Raw genomic sequence first — 23,652 nt, 5'->3', positions numbered from 1 at the left:
ACGGGTAAGTCCCTGGATGTAGTGTATCTGAACTTCAGTAAAGCTTTTGATAGTGTCCCACACCGTAGATTATTGAACAAGATGAGCTCGCTGGGACTAGGAGAAACATTAACTGCATGGGTTAAAGACTGGCTCAGTGGCAGACTTCAAAGGGTACTGGTAAACGGTACTCCCTCCGAAACGTCGGAGGTGCTCAGTAGAGTACTGCAGGGCTCGGTCCTGGGTCCAATCCTATTTAATATCTTCGTACGAGATCTGCCTCAGGGACTTCAGGGTAAAATTGCATTATTTGCCGACGACGCTAAATTATGCAATGAAGTGGGCAGAGGTACCGTACCCGACAGTATGACACAAGACCTACTTTTACTGGAGAAATGGTCTGCTATTTGGCAGCTGAGCTTTAATGCCAAGAAGTGTAAAATTATGCACCTTGGTAGTGGAAACCCTCTGAACGGTGAGACCTTAACTAGAACTGTTACAGAACGGGACCTGATATGAAGGCTTCTGATCAAGTGGAAAAAGCTTCTTCCAAGGCTAGATAAATGCTGGGTTGCATCTGGAGAAGTTTCGTCAGCCGAAAGCCTGAAGTGGTGATGCCGCTTTACAGGTCCATGGTGAGACCACATCTGGAATACTGTGTTCAATTTTGGAGGCCACATTATCGAAAGGATGTTCTGAGAATGGAATCGGTCTCAAGTAAACTCATTATTGGAAAATCATGTTGCACTTTCTTATGATACTATTTTATTCGGTATGGCGATGAGAAAGAAGAGTCAAATATCATCATATAACAATAAACTTTTATTAGTCATGACAGGGGTTGCCATTCAACATATTACCAATAATTTGAAAAATTATAAGAACCTTAATTACGCATTCTGGTGGAATTCATTATGCCATATTTTTAAGATGGAAAGAGCAATAGCAGTGCAAAAAGGGACATATAATAACTTTATAAAGATATGGGGGCCATTGACAAAATATTGTGATGAATAGTCATCAATTCTTTTCTTTTCCTTTTCTTTTCTTTCTTAGTTATATATGGCACACTCAAGGGGGGAGGGGGGAGTTGGGAATAAATTTATAAAATATGTTATAATATGTTATAGAACACGTATATATTCTATTTTGGTTGGAAATGTGATAAAGGGTGAGTGGTTGGGTGGGGGTTATTACATTACTAGTTTTTTATGTGTTAGATATTATAATGCTATTTTGGAATTACTTGTATAATGTATTTTTGTGCACTTGTTGTTCAATTTGAAAATGAATAAAGATTCTTAACAAAAAAAAAAAGAGAGAATGGAATCGGTTCAGAGATTGGCCACTAGGATGGTCTCAGGACTCAAGGATCTCTCATATGAAGAACGTCTAGGTAGGCTGCAGCTATATTCTCTCTAGGAATGCAGAGAGAGGGGAGACATGATAGAGACGTTCAAATATGTTACTGGCCGTATGGAGATGGATGAAGACATCTTTTTCCTTACAGGACCTACGACGACAAGAGGGCATCCGCTAAAAATCAGGGGTGGGAGATTTCATGGGGACATTAGGAAGTATTTCTTCACTGAAAGGGTGGTTGATCGTTGGAATAATCTTCCACTTCAGGTAGTAAAGGCCAGCAACGTGCTCGATTTAAGAATAAATGAGATAAACATGTGGGGTCACTTCGAGGAAGTGCTTAGGGGAGTGGGTTATTTGAGTGGGCAGACTTGTTGAGCCGTCGGCCCTTTTCTGCCATCATGCTCTATGTTTCTATTGGGCAGACTTGATGAACTGTGCAGGTCTTTATCTGCCATCATTTACTATGATGCTATGGTAAATTATTTTATTTTTAGTTTAATTGAAATACAGTATGTCAGTTTTGAGAAGTTACATCTGCGCTGCACATGGGGTGCTTTTTTATTGTGATTAATCGCAATTGTGCGATTTAAAAATCTTAATCGATGTACAGCCCTAATATTGATTTCTTCTAACCTGTGAAAGGAACAGGTCACCCATTCCTCTGCACATACATAAATTGATTTCTTTAGCACTCTCCAGACCAGTAGAGGTTAACTTTACGAATGGGTATATATCTAATCATGACCAGCAGGTGGAGACTGAAAACAAAACTTTGGGACAGTATATCCTAGCCCCTCCTCTCTATTTCCCTCAGTCTTCTTTCAGTCTCCAGCAGGTGTTGAGTGATCTGTACCCATCTCCCTTGGTAGGGCTGTTGGAATTTGTTTAGGGGGTTTATTGTCCCTGTTTTTAGCCGGACGGAGCTTGGACGGACTCTGTTTGGGGGTTCGTCCGACCTCGGGGGTGTCAAACCCGGCGGGTCACGAGCGGGGTCCCTCCCCCCACTTCCTCCACCTCCCCACATTTTTTTAGAGGAGCCTCAGCAGTAAGCCTTGCCCCCTAAGTCAAGCAAGGCATATTGCTTCGAGAGCCTGTGGAGTCTGTTCTGTAAAAAAAAAAAAAAAAAAAATCCTGAGGTAGTGCTGGTCTGAAGGGTTGTTTCCCTTTAAGAAAACTGTATTTTACTGTATTTTTTCATGTAACCAGCACTTTTTTATAGCTAGGTCGCGTATGGAGCAATTGTGCCCTTCTCCGGGGGAGTAGGACACAATTTTAGTCCAGCCGCGAGGCACTCGCGGCCGGCCTGAACTCGGCGGTTTGGGTCGGTGAGGTGGTGGAGCTCCGTCGGCAGCGGCTGCAGGCGCCCAGAGCTCCCCGCCGATGGTGCCTCGCGAGTCGGCTTGGAGCAGTGGGGAAGCCCGGTCTTCCACAACCGCCCACGGAGGGATTCCCCGAAGGATTCCCTCTCAGCTGATTTTTTGACAGCTGATGCCGGCTTGCCTGCTTTAGCGGCTGAGACTATTCAGGTTTCTCAGCCGCTTCAGGCTATGGAGGGAGCTTTTTTGGCGGGAAAACCGCCATCTTCTCTGTCTGGCCCCTCCATTTTGTCTTCCACCTCAGGTGACCTTCCCCCTGTTTTGACTATGCAGGGGCAAGGTTCTGCTGGGTCCCCTGCTGTGGCAGGGAGTCCCTTGGGACCCTCGGGGGGTTTTTCTCCTGAATTTTTCTTTTCTTTATGCAGAGCCTATTTTCAGGCGGCTGGGGGTCCCGGTTGCGCCCAGGGGGTTTCGGGGGGTGGGTTTTCCTCCGCGCTCCCTGCGGCTTTGCCTCTTTCGTCTGGCGTGACGTCCCCTCCGCCGCCTCCCTTGTCCAAGCGTCCGCGGGTGTCGTGGGACGAGAATTTGTGGTCGGAGGAACGGGTCGGTCTGGAGGAGGACCTGGACCCTTCTGAGGAGTTCCAGGACTCTCTGGAGGGGACGGAAGCTGGCGGCGGGTTGTCGGATTTCCCGTTCTCCAGTGACGAGGCGTCCGTGGTGCGCCTTTTTCAGAAAGATGAGCTGCCTGACCTTATTCAACAGGTTTCTTCGGTTTTGCGTTTTGAGGACGCGCCGCCGGAGACTCCGCGTGTGGGGGACCCCCTGTTACGGGGAATCCGTTCCGTTTCCCGCTCTTTTCCTATGCATCAGGATATTCGGGATATTATTCTGGAGCAGTGGAAAACGCCGGAGACGCCGTTTCGGCTGGCGCGCAGCATGGCTCGCCTGTATCCCATTCCTGAAGGGGATCGGGCTACGTTAGCTTCGCCAGTCGTGGATGCGGTGGTCTCGGCAATTTCCAAGCGGCATACCGTGCCTGTTGAGGGCGGTTCTGCCTTGCGGGACCCTGAGGAGCGCAAATTGGAGAGCATCCTTAAGCAAAATTTTCAGGTCTCTGCCTTTGGGGTCCAGGCGGCTATTTGTGGGGGACTGGTCGCTCGCGCCGTGTTTCGGTGGGCGGAGCGGGTCTTGGATCGAGAGTCTGACGACTGGTCTCTGGTGGATCAGGAGGTTGCGAAGATTGAGATGGCGGCCTCATTCCTCTCAGATGCTCTATATGACTTGGTGCGGATATCGGCTAAGTCTATGGCTTTTGGCGTGGCCGCAAGGCGTGTGTTGTGGCTGCGCGCTTGGGCGGCGGATGCTGCGTCCAAAGCTAAGCTTACTAAATTTCCCTTTCGGGGGTCGTTTTTGTTTGGAGAGGACTTGGATAAGTTGATTCAGACTCTGTCGGACTCGAAAGTTCCCCGTCTGCCGGAGGACCGTGCCCGCCCGGCGTCTCGGGGGGGTGCGGCCCGGGGGCGTTTGCGGGATTTTCGCAAGTATCGCCCTGGGCGTGGGGCTGCTTCTTTCCAGTCTCCGGGATTTTCCCGGGGTCGGTTCTTCCAGCGCATGCAGCCCTTTCGGGGGGCCCGTCGGGGGGCAGGGAATCCCTCCGCCGGTTCCCCCGCTTCCCGTCCTGCACAATGACGCCTTGCCGGCGCCCCCTTTGGTTCCGGTGGGGGCTCGGCTGCGCGAATTTTTCCCCAAATGGGCCGAGATCACGTCCGATCGGTGGGTCCTGGAGGTGGTGCGGGACGGTTATGCCCTGGAGTTCGCCCGCTCTCTGCCGGATTTTTTCCTCGCTTCTCCGTGTCAGACTCCGGGGAAGACGCAGGCTTTTCGCCAGACCCTTCAGCGCTTGCTAGATCTCAGGGCAGTTGTTCCGGTGCCCCCTCCGGAGTGGGGCACAGGCAGGTACTCCATTTACTTTGTGGTGCCCAAAAAGGAGGGGACCTTTCGGCCCATCCTCGATTTAAAAGGGGTCAACAGGGCTCTCAAGATTCCCTCTTTCCGTATGGAAACTCTGCGGTCGGTCATTCTGGCGGTTCAGCCGGGGGAGTTTCTCACTTCTCTCGATCTGACGGAAGCCTACTTGCATGTTCCCATTCGGGCCTCTCATCAGCGTTTCCTGCGCTTTGCGATCTTGGGTCGGCACTTTCAGTTCTGTGCGCTTCCCTTTGGGCTGGCCACGGCTCCTCGGACGTTCACCAAGGTGATGGTGGTCGTCGCGGCAGCCTTGCGGTCGGAGGGCATCCTGGTACACCCCTACCTGGACGACTGGTTAATTCGGGCAAAGTCGTTGCAGGAAAGCTCCCGGGTTACTGCTCGGGTGGTGGAGTTTCTCCGGTCGCTGGGCTGGGTGGTCAACCTTTCCAAGAGTCGGTTGGTCCCGGCTCAGCGTCTGGAGTACCTAGGGGTGCTGTTCGACACCTCCTTGGGGTAGGTCTTCCTCCCAGAGGGCCGGGTGAGCAAATTGCAATCTCAGATTCGCCTGCTTTTGGCGTCCCGGTGTCCTCGGGCGCGAGATTTCCTCCAGGTCTTGGGGTCGATGGCGGCGTCCCTGGACGTGGTGAGGTGGGCGCGGGCCCACATGCGTCCTCTCCAGTATGCTCTGCTCCGGAGGTGGTCTCCCCAGAGGCACGGGATGGATGTTCCGGTTCCCCTGCGAGGCTTGGCGCGCTGCAGTCTGCGTTGGTGGCTCCAGACCCCTCACCTTGTTCAGGGGGTGGGTCTGGATCTCCCGCAGTGGACGGTGCTCCTGACGGATGCGAGTCTCTTGGGTTGGGGGGCTCAGTGTTTGGGTCACTCGGCTCAGGGCACCTGGTCCGCGGAGGAGGCCGCCTGGTCGATCAACGTGTTGGAGACCAGAGCGGTCCGTCTGGCGCTGTTGGCTTTCCACTCCCTGTTGATGGGCAAGTCGGTCAGAGTGCTGTCGGACAATGCCACGGCGGTGGCTTATGTCAATCGTCAGGGGGGCACCAAGAGCACTCAGGTGGCGCAGGAGGCGGCTCTGCTCATGGTTTGGGCGGAATCCCATCTGCTGGACCTCTCGGCCTCTCATATAGCCGGAGTAGAAAATGTTCAGGCAGACTTCCTCAGTCGTCACTTCCTAGATCCAGGAGAGTGGTGTCTCGGCGCCGAGGCGTTTCAGTTGATAGTGCAGGCTTGGGGGCAGCCCCTGATGGACCTGATGGCCACGGGTGGCAACGCCAAAGTGCCCCGCTTCTTCAGTCGTCGCAGGGACGGTCTGGCCGAGGGTCTGGATGCTCTGGTCCAGCAGTGGCCAACGGAGGGGCTGTTGTATGTGTTCCCTCCTTGGCCGCTGGTGGGCAGAGTGCTTCTTCGCATTGTTCACCATCCGGGTTTGGTGGTGCTGGTGGCGCCGGATTGGCCTCGCCGTCCGTGGTATGCGGATCTGGTGAGGCACCTGGTAGCGGATCCTCTTCCTCTGCCTCTCTCGGACGACCTTCTGATGCAGGGTCCCATTCCCATGTTCGACCCGTCTCCCTTCTGTCTTACGGCGTGGCTCTTGAAAGGGGTCGCCTTAGCAAGAAGGGATATTCAGACAAGGTGATCTCTACACTGTTGGGGTCCCGGAGGCTTTCTACCTCTCGGGCTTATGTGCGGGTTTGGCGTCTCTTTGAGGAATGGTGTCGGGCGCGGGGAGTTACCTCTTTTCGCGCTTCTCTGCCTAACATTCTAGAGTTCTTGCAGGATGGCCTGGATAGAGGCCTGGCTTGGTCTTCTCTCCGGGTTCATCTTGCGGCCCTGTCGGCTTTTCGAGGGTTGGTGTCAGGTCAGCGTTTATCGGCTCTTCCTGATGTGATTCGGTTTTTGCGGGCGGCCAAGTTGCTTAGGCCTCCCCTACGGCCCTCGGTTCCCTCTTGGGATCTTAATCTGGTTCTCTCTGTTTTGGTGCGTCCGCCTTTCGAGCCCTTGGACGTCTGTTCTTTGAAGGACCTTACTTTGAAGGCGGTCTTTTTGGTGGCCATTACTTCTGCTAGGCGTGTTTCTGAGCTGCAGGCTTTCTCTTGTAGGGCTCCCTTCTTGGAGTTTTCTAGGGAGCGGGTCGTCTTGCGGCCTGTTCCTTCCTTTCTGCCGAAGGTTGTTTCTCCTTTTCATGTCAATCAATCGGTGGTTCTCCCGGTCTTGGGTGGTCGGGAGGGCTCTTCTGAGCAACGGCAGCTGCGCAAGTTGGATGTCGGTCGGGTCCTTCGCTCTTATGTGCAGCGGACCCAGGAATTCCGGAAGTCCGATCATCTCTTTGTCCTCCTGGCGGGTCCTCGTCGGGGAGCTGGCGCTTCTAAGGCTACTATTGCGCGCTGGATCAAGGAGACGATTGCTTCCGCTTATCTTCTGAAACAGCAGCCTGTTCCGGAGTTTCTCAAGGCTCATTCCACTCGGGGTCAGGCGGCTTCTTGGGCTGAGTCGTCGCTCGTGCCTCCAGTGGATATTTGTAAGGCTGCGGTTTGGTCTTCCTTGCATTCCTTTGTTCGTCATTATCGGGTTGATGTGCAGGCGCGTCGGGACGCGGTGTTCGGTGAGCGTGTATTGGTATCGGCCCTTCGGGGGTCCCGCCCGTGAGAGGGACTGCTTTGGTACGTCCCATTCGTAAAGTTAACCTCTACTGGTCTGGAGAGTGCTAAAGAAGGAGAAATTAGGTTCTTACCTGCTAATTTACTTTCTTTTAGCTTCTCCAGACCAGTAGAGGTCCCCACCCTGTCTGTTGTTGTTGTTGTTGGGGCTGTTGCGCGGGCAGTTTTTGGTTTTTGCTGCGGGTTCTAGTATTTTTCTAGGGCCGGGGAGAATTGAAGAACAGCGGCTGTGGCTCGGCTGGCTTAGCTGGCGAGCTGTGGGGACATTCTTCCTTCGGGAATTTCTCCTCTGCATTTTCCAACAGCATTTTGGGTATGTTATTTGTTACTCCTTTCGGAGTATTGTTTTTTCTCTCTGTTGTTTTCCAGTTCTTGGTTCTGCTTGGCTATTCGGCAGACTGAGGGAAATAGAGAGGAGGGGCTAGGATATACTGTCCCAAAGTTTTGTTTTCAGTCTCCACCTGCTGGTCATGATTAGATATATACCCATTCGTAAAGTTAACCTCTACTGGTCTGGAGAAGCTAAAAGAAAGTAAATTAGCAGGTAAGAACCTAATTTCTCCTTTTGTTTTACCTTCCAATCTTTGTGTGGCTGTGCTTTCAAGGCTCACAAACCCACTCTTGCTCACATGGTTACAAGCTCTTTATTCCACAGTTAAAATCCAGCATCTGCATGCTTTGTATATTGAAGATAAAGTTCTTGTGTAAAGCAGGTGGTTGTAATGAAAGTTTGTAAAAATAAGCTTAACACCAGACGGTCTTTTGGTATGTGGCATTTCCTGAAGGATATTTGTAGGGTTGTGCCTTCAACTTGGTTTGGATGATAAACTGGTCGGTACTGCTAGCTATGATTTTGTTCCATTTCCTTCTCTGATATTATGTTTATGTCACATGTGTGTAGAACATTGTGTTATCAATGACATTCTCTGGTGGCTTAATACATTACATACCAGACCAAATAGCTTAATTATTGTTTGCTGGAGACATTTTACAAATACTTCATTGTAGGTACAATAACTGTATATAGAAGTTTTTGTTCTCACTGAAACTTCTTGAATACCTGAGGTTTAATATTTCAGGGCTGATAACTAGGCTAACAAAAGGCCCCTTATCCCTCTCCAAACTTCCACACTGAAGTTTCTGAACTTGGAGAGGCTGAGTCAAAATTCTCCGTGGTCTGCATACAGAGCCAAATAATCAATCCCTATAGCTAGGTAGTCAATAAACCTAATTTTGTAATGCATATATGTAAATAATTTATTTTGTTTTAACATTCTAAAATTATCAGTGTTATATTTTAAAACAACTTCTGATATTAGCTTAATTTGTTTTTATAATTGCAAAAACTCCTCTCCTGGAGCAATCTGGTTTTCCATCAAAAGAGAATGGTAGTATATTCCAGCTTTTAATGAATTAATTTTTTTTAGTACATTGACTAGGAAATCTTTGTGGTAAAATGAGTGCTATTGGGCTGGAGAAATATACTGTAAATACCTCATATCAACATCTTTGCAATCTTGTAGTAGGTGCAAAAATGTAAATGTAGCACTGCCACTTTATACTTCAAATCAGTTCTATTACCATATATACTTGAATATAAGTCAATTGGAATATAAGTTGAGACCCCCATTTCCCCCCCCCCCAAAAAAAAAGGAGGAAAAATGATTGACTCGAATATAAGACAGGGGCTTAATATTCAAGTACCATGCCTTGCCAGGGTCTGCACCCAGTGTTCCCTACCTCACACCCTCCCCTACCAGGTTCTGCACTCAGCCCCTCTCCCTGCCAGGTTCTGCACTCAGCCCCCCCCCCTTGCCAAGTTCTGCACCCAGCCCCCTTCCCTCCCTGCCCTGAAAGGCTCTGCACTCAGTCCCATTCCCTACCAGGCTCTGAACCAAGCCCCCTTTCCTGCCAGGCTCTGAACACTGTCCACCCTCCCTTCCAGGCTCTATACCCTGCCCCACCTTCCTTCCCTGTACCCTCTTCCCACCAAAAAAAGCCACCCTCATTAGTGATATCACAATGGCTTGATTATCCCGTACTCTCCTCTGCCCTCCAACCCAGCCAGCAGATTAACTCTTCCACTTAACCGAAACCACCTAGTGGTAGACCGGGACAGAAGGGATTCGTCCTGTCTCCTGCCCCAGCCGACACTAATAATTACCACCCTCTCTCCTTCCCTCCTTTGTGTACCTTTTCCCTGATGGTCCAGCGGTGTATCCCTTCTGCTGATTGCGAGTAGCCAGCAGTGCACCCGGGCTGGTATGCAGGAACGAGCTTTTCATGCTCCGGCCGGCCCTGCACCACTCCTTGATAGGCTGCTGTGAGAGCCGCAAGAATCCCGTGAGAACTGGCAGCAGCTTATCAAGGAGCGGTGCAGGGCTGGCCGGGAGCTCGAAAATCTCGCTCCTGCGTCCGTCCTGGGTGCGCCACTGGCTACTCACAATCGGCAGGAGGAATACACCGCTGGACCACCAGGGAAAAGGTATGCGAAGTAGGGAAGGAAGGAGGGTGGTAATTATTAGTGTTGGCCGGGGCAGAAGACGGAAGGGATCCTTCCTGTCTTGACCTAAGGCAGGCCTGCAGGAAGTCTGGGGGGGTTTCGGGTGGTCACTGGGGGATGACCCAAATATAGGACGAGACCCCCATTTTTGAGCCATTTTTTTGGCCCAAAATTCTCATCCTATATTCGAGTATATACGGTAATTTAAACACAACAGTATAAAATATAACGTTGTTTAAACAGCATCATAAAGCAAGTAGAGTATTCTTGGCTTTGATATGAAAATGATTATTCCAAACATCACAGCTGAATTTTAGAGGAGGGAGAGTCCTGTTAATGGTTAAGATTGAGTTAAAACCCCTTTTGTCATATTCCTCCAAAACTGACAGTTCAGCCATGATATAGATTAATTAGTGAAAGAATTCCTTAGAAACAGCATTATTATTTCTCAAAAGTAAAAATGGCCATGAGTATATTGAGTGAGATAAGTCTGGTTTATGAAACAGCAGTTTGGAATTGGTGGCTGTGTTCCCTCGCATGGGAAACTCAGGAAGATATTCAGGTAAGGATGGCAAAACCCCATAATAGCATATCTTCTCAAGCCATTGTGTGGAATTAAGCTCTGCTTAGTTTAACAATTGTTTATTAATCTATAATAATAAAACCCTAGAGCGCGCATGCGCTCTTGAAACTTCGTGATTCCTAGCAACCCCCCCTCGCCGTCACTCACCAACAGAGTGCCGCCTCACTGCTGCTGCTGATTCAGAGGGGGGGGCACAGGCGCACCTGCCAGCATCTTCTTCTTCTCACTCTCTTTCCTGCTCACCCGCCCGCCGCGGCTCCTCTCTCAAATGGGCCGGGGACCACGGGCAGGCGGCCCGCAAACAGGAGGCTGCCGAAACGCACAAAGCTTTTCCCCGGGGTGGGGGGGACGGCAAGCGACGGCGAGGAGGGAGTCAGAGCAGGCCACAGAGGTTGTCGGTGCCTGCAGGCCGCCGCGGCTTCAGGCGGATGTCAGTGTCGGCTTCAGGCGGATGTCGGTGGAGGTAAGGGTTGCTTCTGGACTTGGGAAGAGGTGCTGATGGACGGGGGGCAGGAAAAGGAAGGGAGGCCTACTGTTGGACAGGGGGAACAGAAAAGAGGTACTGCTGGACAGAGGAAGAGGTGCTGATGGACGGGGGGGGTAAAAAAAGGAGGCCTACTGCTGGACAGGGGGAACAGAAAAGAGGTACTGCTGGACAGGGGAAGAGGTGCTAATGGACGGGGGGCGGGGGAAAAAAAGGAAGGGAGGCCTACTTCTGGACAGGGGGAGTAAAAAAGAGGTGCTGATGGACAGGGGCAGCAGAAAAAGGAAGGGAGGCCTACTGCTGGACAGGGGGAACAGAAAAGAGGTACTGCTGGACAGGGAAAGAGGTGCTGATGGATGGGTGCGGGGGCAAAAAAAGGAAGGGAGGCCTACTGCTGGACAGGGGGAGTAGAAAAGAGGTGCTGATGGACAGGGGCGGCAGAAAAAGGAAGGGAGGCCTACTGCTGGACAAGGGGACCAGGAAAGAGGTGCTGCTGGACAGGGGGAAGTTAAAACAAAGGGAGAAGGGCTGCTGCTGGATAAGGGGAGCAGTGAAGGGGTAGTGGTGGACACAGGGGAAGAAAAAGGAAGGGAGAATGGCAGGGGGAGCAGGCAAGGGATGGTGGTGGACAGCTGAGGAAAAAGAAAGACAGAAAGAAACATACAGAAATAGGCTAAGGAGAGAGAAATAAATAAATACAGACACACACACACACACATATTCTAGCACCCGTTAATGTAACGGGCTTAAAGACTAGTAAATCAATATATGAGGACATACAAGCCTTTAAGGTGGGCAAAGTATTTTCTAAATTCTAGACATGTCAGCCTCTTATATACAACTACTACTATTAATTATTTCTAGAGCGCTACCAGATGTACACATAAGAATAGCCTTACTGGGACAGACCAATTCAGTAGCCCGTTCTCACAGTGGCCAATCCAGGTCACTAATACCTAACCAAAACCCAAAGAGTAGTAACATTCCATGCTACCAATCCAGGACAAGCAGAGGCTTTCCCATGTCTTAATAACAGACTATGGACTTTTTTTCCAAGAATTTGTCCAAACCTCTCTTAAAACCAGCTACACTTTACCACAACCTCTGGCAACATGTTTCAGAGCTTAACTATTCTCTGAGTATAAAAATATTTCCTCCTATTGGTCTTAAAAGTATTTCCCTGCAATTTCATCGAGTGTCCCCTAGTCTTTGTAATTTCTGATGGAGTGAAAAATCGATCCACTTGTACCTGTTCTACTCCACTCAAGATTTTGTAGACTTCAATCATATCTCCCCTCAGCCTTCTCTTTTCCAAGCTGAAGAGCCCTAATCTTTTTAGTCTTTCCTCATACGAGGGACGTTCCATCACCTTTATTATCTTGGTCGCTCTTCTTTGAACCTTTTCTAGCACCACTATATCTTTCTTGAGATAAGGAGACCAGAACTGAACGCAATACTCCAGGTGAGGTTGCACCATGGAGTGATACAGAGGCATTAGTCTTGTTAACCATCCCTTTTTTTAATAATTCCTAGCATCTTGTTTGCTTTTTTGGCCGCTGCTGCACATTTAAACAATCAAGATAAACTGGATGTCAAGGAGGGGTTACAACTAGAGGGGATGGTTAAACTGCTGGCTAGGGTGGTGAGCAGAGGGCAATGGGGAGAAGGGTTATGAGTTGAAGGCTGTCTCAAAAAGGTGAAATTTCAGCCTACTGTACTTTTAAACAAGGGAAGGGATGTGACGGATGGACTGAGGCAATTTATTCCAGGCATATGGGGCAGTGAAATGAAAGGAATGAAGTCTGGAATTGGAAGTTAATGGAACAGATGAAAGCAATTTGTCAGAGGAGCGGAGTTCTTGAGGTGTATAAGGAGAGACAAGAGAGGAGAGATACTATGGGGAATTGGGCATGTTAAACACAAAAGGATCACATGAATACATAAAAATAGATTCATTATTACAGGTGCATAGGTTAGTCTACTCTTCCATGATACTCTCCTTTACTCCCTTGACCATCTGGATGCCTAGTATTTATTAGGGTTATAAATTGGTCAATGCAGAAGAGAGTGACTTATAAGGCTCCTTTTATGAAGCCGTGTTAGCGGTTTAACGTGCGTAATAGCGCGCACTAATTTGCCGGCCATGCTAGCCACTACCACCGCCTCTTGAGCAGGTGGTAGTTTTTCGGCTTACGCAGGGGACACACGCTAAAAATGTGCGTGCGATAAAGCCACTAACGCGGCTTCGTAAAAGGAGCCCATAGTGTTTTCCTTTCCAGAAGGGCAATGAGGTGCAGATTCAGCAAAGGGGATCATGCATAATGTAGTTAATGATCTTACTAGTCCAATACTAGTACCACAGTAAGAAGTATATTTCTATATCAGTTCCACAATTGTATCATTTTGAAAACTTTCAAAACATGAATAGTGGTATAATATGTGACATTTGTTGTTTGCCAAAAGGAGGGATAAACTTTTGAGAATGAATAAAATCTCTATTGAATAAATTTTGTTAATGAAATTTATGGGACACACTTTGAAGCAAACAGCTGAGAAATTAATTCATCCCAAATTTAATGCATGTTTTAATAAATCATGGAAGCACAGACTTATAGGATTTTGGAAACAATTATTTTTAATTACTGTATACACTCGAATATAAGTCGATCCGAGTATAAGATGAGGTACCCTTTCCCCCCAAAGGAGGAAAAAGGTTGACTTGAATATAAGCCGGGGGGGGGGGGGTTGTTAATATTCATGTACCCTGCCCCCTACTCCCTCCCCTGCCAGGCTCTGCACCCTCACTCCCTGCCAAGCTCTGCACTCTGTCCCCCCTCCCTCCCTGCCAGGCTCTGCACCCTGTCCCACCTCCCTGCCCTGTACCCTGTCCCCCCTCTCTCTCGATGTCCTGCAGGCCTCCACTGGGCTTGTGGAGGGCCAGGACAGGAGGAATCCCTACCATCTTCTGTCCCAGCCAATTCTGACAATTTTTTTACTTCCCTCTTGCCTCACCCCATGTACCTTTTTGAAGTCCTAGTAATCCAGCAGTATACTGGGCAGGAGCAAACTTTCCGCGCTCCTGCCCCATGCTGACCCTCTCCCTGAATGGCCACCTCAAGTTCTCGCGGCCCAGAAGTGTACCGGGCAGGAGCTAGCTTTCCGTGCTCCTGCTCGGTGCTGAGCCAATCCCTGAATGGCTGCTGCAAGTTCTCACGAATTCCTTGAAAACTTGCGGCAGCCATTCAGTGAGCAACTCAGTGCCGGGCAGGAGCTCCATCTCTAGCAGTATTCAAAACCAAGCTAAAAGCCCACTTTTTTAAGACTGCTTTCAACTCTTAACTCCCACTCACTGCTGTCAGATACCTATACCCACTGTGTCATTTTTTTCTACCATTATCTCCCCAACCCTGAAATGTCCTGTCTAAATTAGATTATAAGCTCTTCTGAGCAGGGACTGTCTATTGTATGTTAAAATGTACAGCGCTGTGTACACCTTTCAGCACTATAGAAATAATAAATAGTAGTACTACAGTATATACAGTAATATTATTTAAATTAACAGTATTTGATTATTTTATTTCAGAGATGCACAGAGGCTTGAAGAATTTTATACCAAAAATCAACAGCTCAGAGAACAGCAAAAAGGACTGCATGATACCATCAAAGTTTTAGAAGACAGGTATAATAAAGTCAGTCTTGCATAATACACTTTCATGCATGTGTTGATAAATTTTTAAAGATTCTTTTTGACACATTTGTTGACTATCCATAGACTTAAAAAGAAAGTGATTTGCTGCCATAATATTAGTCTTTAGACTCTTGGACAGCAGACTAGATGATGAGCCTTGCAAATCAAAGAAAAACACACTGATTTGGAATAAACCAAACATTTTGAAAAATAAATCCCCACTGGAAACATTGGCAAAATAAATTCAGTTCATGGTCCACTTTAAAATTTTTCAAATACAGTAGACTCTCAGTTAACCCGTATCCATGGGAATTGATAGATGCTGATAAATATAGTTTATGATTGCTTGAGATTTACTATTAAAAAACTATGCCCCTTACTATGCCATACCATAAACTGTTCCAGACAAACTACCGGACATGTGGTAGACAAAGCGTGGGTGTACTCAGGAGTAGCATGTCAAATTTATACTTAAATTTCCGCCAGGAAATGAGTTTATTTTTATTTAAAGTATTACAGCATTTCTTAGATTTTTTTTCTGGTTGCTTGAGGGTTCTGGTTAATTGAGTTCTGGTTAACAGAGTCTACTGTACTTAAACAAGAGTTTGAACATAAGAATTGCCATACTGGGACAGACCGAAGGTCCATCAAGCCTAATATCCTGTTTCCAACTGTGACCAACCCAGGTCATAAATACCTGGCAAGAGCCTAAAGAGTAAAACAGATCTTATGCTGCTTTTCCTTGGAGTAAGGAGTGGATTTCTCCAAGTCCATCTTAATAATGGCTTATGAACTTTTGTTTTAGGAAATTAACCAAAGCTTTTTTAAACTCTACTATGTTAACTGCTTTCACCACATTTTTTGGCAACAAATTCCAGAGTTTAATTTTCTCGGGTTTGTTTTAAATGTAGTACTTAGTAGCTTCATTGTGTGCCCCCTAATCCTAGTATTTTTGGGAAAGAGCAAACAAGCGATTCACATCTAACCGTTCCATTCCACTCAGTATTATATAGACCTCTATCATATCTTACATGAGGCATCTCTTCTCCAGGCTTTCTGTCTTAACGGAGATTTCTAGATACATGCAAATCTTAATGCCCATGAAATAATTTTCCACTAACTCCAAAAATAATTTTGATGTTTTGTATTAAGAGAAAGTTTGGCCCTGATGGAAATCTCCTCTCCTGAGAACTCTAGATGAGCAGTCAAATTATCAAGAAAATCTCATATGTTCTTCTCCATCCATGAGCCCCCTCACAAAGCCTAGAATTTTATGGTCCATGAAGACTGTCAGAGGAGACAAAGGATAGATGCAGACTTTCAAGAAAATATTTCCTCAACATTTCATGTGATAAGATTAGTTTAAAACAAGGAAAATTCAGATTTTCTCCAAAGTTCCCTTTGTTTAAAGCCTGAACAAGCAATTGTTGAAACACCAAATTCTTATTATCATTCTGTCTTTTTGAAGTTATCTTCAGTTATTCTTCAAACATAGCAAGATTTCCAACAACCTTTCCTGAGAAACTGCAAAACTGTTCATAACAAATTGAGACGGTATATCCCATCCTTGATGTCAGTCAGCATAGCTCTAGAGAGAAAACATCCCTGGGTGAATTCTCAGAGGCCCTCCAGAAGTGGCCCTGAGCTCGGGGGCCATCCAAAATTCAGTCTAACTGCTGAGTTTTGGAAATCCTTCCATCGCCGGAGGAGGAGAGGCGCCGGTGCCTTTGCCAGCAGTTACATGCTCATATCTCGCCACAGCACACAGTTTGCGATTCACTGCTGTAGCAGGTAAGCCACAGCAGGCAAAGACTATCTTACCATCTTCACTTTAGAAGAAAATGTTCACATCTAGGACTAATTTTTCCTCAAGAGATTACAGTCACATCATCACTTCATCAATCTCTGCACTGGTGGATAAATTCCTCCAATCTTTCCAAGGGCTCTTATTTCATAGCCCTCCACATCAAAAGATTCTGACCACAGACTCGTCCAAATATGTTTGGGGATCTCATCTGAATGGTCTTCGCACACAGGGTCATTGGTCCGCCCAAGAGCAACAATCTCTTAGAATTCAGGGCCATTCACAATGCTTTCAAGACATTATATCCAATCAAGTCCTACTAATACGCACAGACAATCAAGTCGCAATGTATTACATCAACAAACAAGGAGGAATAGGTTCTCTCATTCTTTGTCAAGAAGCCAAGAATATTTGGAACTGGGCTAGTGCTCACAATAAATTCCTCAAAGCGGTCTATGTCCAAGGAGAGAAGAATACTCTTTGTCGACATACTCAGCAGCTATCTTCAATCATATGAGTGGTCGCTTCACTCCTCAATACTGCGTCAAATATTCTTTATTTGGGGGTCTCCTCAGATAGACCTGTATTTGTCCCCTCTCAATCACAAACTGCCTCAATACTCCCCTCATCACCTAGAGGCAGATGCCTTTCTCTTGGATTGGACGCACAAGTTTCTGTATGTGTTTCCACCAATTCCTCTTATACTCAAGACATTAGTCTTCGAGTGCTGCAACGGACGGTATGGCATTTGTGATGTTTTTATTGGGCATTGTTGGGGCAGATCGCGTCGGTGAGGATTGCCGAGTTGGAGCTGAAGGATGCGGGCAAGGAGATGCCTCCGGCGCAGTCGCTCACCCAGCCCCTCCATCCCATCATCGCCGTCACCCCCGTCGCTGAGGAGAAGCCGGCAGCTGACCCGGCGCTCGCCCGCTGCTAGAGGCGCCCGGCCCGGACGCCAGTCTGGCTCTGCTGAGCAGCATCGACTCAGAGAAGGCGCTGCAGCCGCTAGCTTCGGCCATGAAGAGGAGCGACCCCCACGACCACCACCGCCACCGCGAGGGGGAGGCCATGGTTGGTCCAGATGGCACGGTCGTCGTGGCGCCGCGAATGGTCAGAGAGGCGCGGGCGGTGCCTGTCCTGAAAGGAGACAGATTCAGCAAATTTGGCATGCAGGAGGAGAGTGTGAATGTCTTAGATGAGTTGATGACCGGAGACACTGGATTTGGGGCTTCCGGTTTGCTGACAAGGATCGGATGGCATCTGGAGAAGTTTGGCAGCCAAAGCAGTGAAGTCATTTCAAGCTGGACTTCAGTCTTGACTGTTTGTTTTTTATTTTTCACTTTCTTTTTAGTTTATGATATTTTTTCTTTTTTTTAAATCTCATTCATTGTTTTGCCACTTGTTTTTGTTTCTTATTTTATTATTTAAATTTCATTTAAATTTCCCCAGAATTCTATAGTTTCAACGGTTCTCCCTTCTGCTTCTATTTCCTATCTCCCCTCTTTTTTCAACCTTTCAAAGTCCTTTAGATCATTGTAGTCTTATTAGAATGTTTAATTTCTTATTTTTCTCATCTATTTCTATTTTATTTCTTCATTATTCTACTAATTGTCATTTTTCCAGGTACTTTAGTTAGATTGTGAGCCTTCGGGACAGTAAGGGAATTTCTAAGTACCTATATTACTTATAATTTTAATGCACCCTATTGTCTATTTTCTGTAAACCGCTTAGAATCCTAACGGAATTTAGTGGTATATAAGAAATAAATTACATTACATTAGTCAAATTCAAGCAGCAGTCAGCCACCATGATTCTCATAGCTCCCCAGTGGCCCAGGCAACCGTGGTTTTCCCTTCTACTTCAGCTCAATGTCAAAGATCCATTTCCTCTGCAGATTTTTCCATCTCTTCTCACGCAAAATTAAGGGTCTTTCTTCCATCCTAACCTTCAGTCATTGCACCTGACAGCTTGATACTTCTTGGGATGACTTCAGCTGACACTGATCTTTCTGATCCTGTCAAATTCATCTTACATGCATACAGAAAACCATCTACACAGCACTGTTACCAGCAGAAGTGGACATGGTTTTCAATGTGGTGTAATCTTCATTATCAGGACACTTCATCCTCTTCTGTATCTTCAGTATTGGATTACCTTCTCCACTTCAGTCAGAGTTCATCTTAGTGCTATCAGTGCTTTCCATGGGCCAGTCAATGATAAATCTCTGACTGCTCATCCCCTTGTTTCCAAATTCATGAAATGACTTTTCAATATCAAACCACCTCTCAAATCGCTTCCAGTAGTTTGGGATCTCAATGTTGTTCTCACTAGACTGATGAAGCCTTCATTTGAACCAATGTCTTTGGCTCATCTTAAATATCTCACTTGGAAAGTGGCATTTCTAATCTCCATCACTACCACTCTTTGAGTGAGCGAGCTTCAAGCGTCGGTGGCGAACCCACCCTTTACAATTTTCCACCATGATAAAGTAGTTCTCCACACCCATCCTAAATTCCTACCAAAAGTAGTCACGGAATTTCATTTAAATTAATCAGTTGTGCTTCCAGTGTTCTTTCCCAAGCCTCATTCTCACCCTGGAGAAACAGCTCTTCATACTTTGGACTACAAACAAACTTTGGCTTATTACTTACAGTGGACTAAGCCACATAGAACATCTCTTCAACTGTTCATCTCCTTTGATCCTATCAGGTTGGGCCAGCCTGTAACCAAGAGAACTATTTCCACATGATTGGCGGCATGTATTGCCTTCTGCTGTGCTCAGGCTGGGCTACAACTCGGGGGTCATGTAACAGCACATAAGATCCGAGCTATGGCAGCATCCGTTTCTTTCTTACATTCCACTCCATTGATAAGATCTGTAAAGCTGCTACTTAGTCCTCAGTTTACACATTCACATCTCACTATTGTCTGGAATCTTATTCCAGACGGGATGGTCACTTTGGCCAAGCAGTATTAATAGCCAACACTCCCTCCATCCCATTGTAGTAAGCTAGGGAGTCCCACATGTGAGAATATGCTGCCTACTAGTCCTGGGATAAAGCACTGTTACTTACTGTAACGGTTGTTATCCAGGGACACAGGTAGATATTCTCACAACCCACCCTCCTCCCCAGGTTGACTTCTTAGCTTGCTTACGGAACTGAGGAACCGCAAGTGAAGGAGGGCACTCATGCATGCGCAGTGCGGGCAATTGCAAAGTTTCTAAAACTTTATGTGGTGATACGCTTTTAATACTGTTTGTACCAAGGCTCCATGGATGACTTCACCCACATTCTGCAAGAGTCGCCAAACAGCACAGTTACTTATCATAACGGGTGTTATCCAGGCAGCTCTTGCAGAATATAAGTCATGCACCAGAATTTTGCATGGATTGAAGGGGAGAGAGATGGTTGAGCAGAAGACCTGAAAGAAGCAAGTTGCAGTAATCTAAGTGAGAGGTGTTGAGAGTATGGATAAGGGTTATGGCAATGTGCTTGGAAAGGAGAGGTTGGATTTTGCTTTAGCAGTTTGTTGGATCTGAGCAGAGAAGACAGAGGAGTCAAAAATGACCCTGAGGTTGCAAGCTGACGAGATAGAGATGATGAGAGTGGTGTCCACAGAAATAGAGAATGGGAGAGAGGGAATGTGGGTTTAGGCAGAAAGATAAGGAGCTCGGTCTTAGCCATATTCAGTTTTAGATAGTGATAGGACATCCAGGGGACAATGTTGAATAGGCAGGCTGAGAATTGGGCCTGGATTCCTGTAGATATATCTGGTGTGGAGAGGTAGATCTGGGCATCTTCAGCATAGAGTTGATTCTGAAAACCATGGGAGGAGATCAGTGCACCAAGGGAGTGGGTATATATGGAGAAAAGGAGAGGTCCCAAGACAGAGCCTTGATGTACACTGATTGACAACGGATCCACCATTGCATACACTGAAAGTGCATTGGGAGAGATAGGAAGACAACCAGGAGAGAACAGAACCCTGGAATCCCATTGAGGACAGTGTATCAAGGAGTAGGTGGTGATCAGCAGTATCAAAAGCAACAGATAGATTGAGAAGGATAAGGATAGTTACTGTAGAGGCCTTTGGATCTGGCCAGGAACAGGTTGTTAGAGACTTTAGCAAGAGCAGTTTCTGTGGAATGGAGTGGGCAAAAGACTGATTGAAGTGGGTCTAGAATAGCTTGAGATGAAAGGAAGTCCAGGCAAAGGCAATGAATAGCACGTTCAAGTAGCTTGGATAAGAAGGGGAGGAGGGACATGGAGTGATAGTTGGGGGGGGGGGTATGTGGGGCCTAGTGAGGGGTTTTTTGAGAAGAGGTATAACAATGGCATGTTTGAAGACATCAGGAACAGTTAGAAACATGATGGCAGATAATGGCCAAATGGCTCATCTAGTCTGCCCATCTGCAGTAACCATTATCTCTTTCTCTCTCTGAGACATGCCACGTGCCTATCCCAGGCCCTCTTGAATTCAGACATAGTCTCTGTTTTCACCACCTCTTACGGGAGACTGTTCCATGCATCTACCAACCTTTCTGTAAAAAAGTATTTCCTTAGATTACTCCGGAGCCTATCACCTCTTAACTTCATCCTATGCCCTCTCATTGCAGTTTCCTTTCAAATTAAAGAGACTCGACTCTTGTGCATTTACATTATGTAGGTATGTAAATGTCTATCATATCTTCCCTCTCCCGCCTTTCCTCCAAAGTATACAGATTGAGATCTTTAAGTCTGTCCCCATACACCTTATAATGAAGACCACATACCATTTTAGTAGCCTTCCTCTGGACCGACTCCATCCTTTTTATATCTTTTTGAAGGTGCGGTTTCCAGAATTGTACTCAATATTCTAAAAGAGATCTCACCAAAGTCTTATACAGGGGCATCAATACCTCCTTTTTCGTACTAGCCATACCTCTCCATATGCAACCTAGCATCCATCTAGCTTTCGCCGTCACCTTTTCAATCTGTTTGACCTCCTTAAGATCATCACATACAATCACACCCAAGTTCTGCTCTTCTGTCGTGCACATAAGTTCTTTACCCCCTAAACTGTACCGTTCCCTCGGGTTTTTGCAGCCCAAATGCCATGACCTTTCATTTCTTAGCATTAAATTTTAGTTGCCAAATTTCAGACCATTCTTCAAGCTTCTCCAAGTCTTGCTTCATGTTAGTCACAACATCTGGCATGTCTACTCTATTGCAGATTTTCGTATCGTCCGCAAAGAGGCAAATCTTGCCCGTCAACCCTTCAGCAATATCGTTTATAAAAATGTTAAAAAGAACAGGCCCAAGAACAGAACCTTGAGGCATACCTCTGATAACATCCCTTTCCTCAAAGCGATCTCCATTGATCATTACCCTCTCTCGCCTTCCACTCAACCAGTTCTTGATCCAGCCCGTCATTTTTGGACCCATCCCGAGGGAGTTTATTTATTAGAGGTCTGTGTGGAACACTGTCAAAGGCTTTGCTAAAATCTAAATACACCACATCTAGTGCACATCCTCTATCCAATTCTCTGGTCACCCAGTCAAGGAAATTAATCAGATTTGTCTGACAAGACCTACCTCTAGTGAATTCATTTTGCCTCCGGTCCTGTAATCCACAGGATTCCAGAAACTTGACCATTCTCTGTTTTAAAAGTGTTTCCATTAATTTGCTTACCACAGAAGTCAGACTTACTAGCCTATAATTCCCTTCTTCTTCCTTACTTCCACTTTTGTGGAGAGGGACCACATCCGCCCTTTGCCAGTCCTCCGGTACCACTCCTGACTCTAGAGACTCGTTGAAAAGGTTAGTCAGCGGAGCTACCAGAACTTCCCTAAGTTCTGGCCCCATCGCTTTGTTTACCTTTATTTTAGCTAGCTCCTCATGAATACAACCTTCTGAAAATCAATCAGTGTCTATTACTCCTTCATCCCTATTCACGTTTGTCTTCTGCTGTTCCAGAAACTTGACCATTCAGCCATGAACACAGAACATAAATATCTGTTAAGCAATTTGGCTTTTTCTTTATCAGCTTCTACATATTCCCCCCTTTTACCTTTGAGTCTCAGAATGCCACTTTTGTATTTCTTCCTATCTCTAATATATCTAAAAAAATGTCTTGTCTCCCCATTTTACCGTGTCAGATATTTTTTCTTCCATTTGCATCTTTGCTTTCCTGACTACAAGACCAGCCTCTCTTAACTTTTCCAGATATTTTTGCCTGTCTTCCTCTTTCTGTGATCTTTTATAGTTTATGAAAGCTAACCACTTAATCCTTACCTTCTCAGCTACTACTTTTGAGAACCAAAGTGGCCTTCTTTTCCTCTTACTTTTACAGTTTAATCTTGTTATAACGGACTCGCATTTACGGAATCTCGTCTATAGCGGACGAGGTCCGCTGGTCCCGGCCGTGCGCCTTTATAAACATGCAGAAAATCATTGCATATAATAGACTCGCATATAACGGACAACCATTTTGGTCCCCAGAGCCACTTTTAGCTGTAGTTTTGTTCATCTATAATGGTCATGCAGGCTCCGCCTAAAAGGCGCGTGGCATGCCGGTGATATAGTATCAAAATGTAGCCCAGAAGAAAATGACAGAGTTTTCTTTCCAGTACAATACGGCATAATGCTTTAGAACAGGGTTGTCCAACCTGCGGCCCCGTGAAGTATTTTGTGCAGCCCCAGTCGAGGGCGATGTAGTGTTTTCCTCTGCTGCCCCCAGGTGTTTACCCTCTTGCCGGCTCCTTCCTCTGTCTTGCTGCAGCATTTGCGCGGCCCCAGAAACATTTTTTTCGGCTGATGCGGCCCAGGGAAGCCAAAAGGTTGGACACCCCTACTTTAGAACATCTTTTAGTGTTCTGGTTTTGCAATCATTTTGTGCCATACCAATGTTTTGCTGAGTTTTGTTATTGATGTTGCTGATATGCTTGTGCAGTGACTGTTGTTCATTGACTGTATGTTGTTTCAAGTTGACATAAATAAAGTTCTAAAAAAAATGCATATAAGTCTGGATATAACAGACTATTTTTCCAGGTCCCTTGAAGTCCATTATAACGAGATTATACTGTACTTATACTGTACTCACAAAAAGGTTTGCCGCCTTTACAATCACTCCTTTCAGTTTTGCCCACCGCATTTACACTCCTTCCAGACAAGAACATAAGAAGTTGCCTCCGCTGAGGCAGACCATAGGTCCATCTTGCCCAGCGGTCCGCTCCCGCGGTGGCCCATCAGGCCCATTGCCTGAGTAATGGTCTATACCTATCTATACCCCTCAATCCCTTTTTCTTCTAG

General features: G+C 46.6%; 1 protein-coding gene across 7 annotated transcripts in view; it reads left to right on the top strand.

Moving 5' to 3' along the window:
* The window catches only part of RBBP8 (RB binding protein 8, endonuclease), a 200,200-nt gene that overhangs the window by 57,571 nt on the left and 118,977 nt on the right, over positions 1-23,652 (top strand). For 6 of the 7 annotated variants that reach the window (XM_033933895.1, XM_033933891.1, XM_033933893.1 and 3 more), the window contains one exon: positions 14,451-14,546. In XM_033933895.1, coding sequence (XP_033789786.1) covers positions 14,451-14,546 — 96 coding nt within the window. Of the gene's footprint in view, positions 1-14,450; positions 14,557-23,652 lie in introns of those variants that run through there. The other variant, XM_033933897.1, reaches the window with a different exon arrangement.

The sequence above is a fragment of the Geotrypetes seraphini genome, chromosome 2 (assembly GCF_902459505.1).
Source record: "Geotrypetes seraphini chromosome 2, aGeoSer1.1, whole genome shotgun sequence".
In the NCBI taxonomy this organism is placed as follows: Eukaryota; Metazoa; Chordata; class Amphibia; order Gymnophiona; family Dermophiidae; genus Geotrypetes; species Geotrypetes seraphini.
The sequence above is the reverse complement of the archived record's forward strand: the minus strand, read 5'-3'. Positions and strand labels throughout refer to the sequence as shown.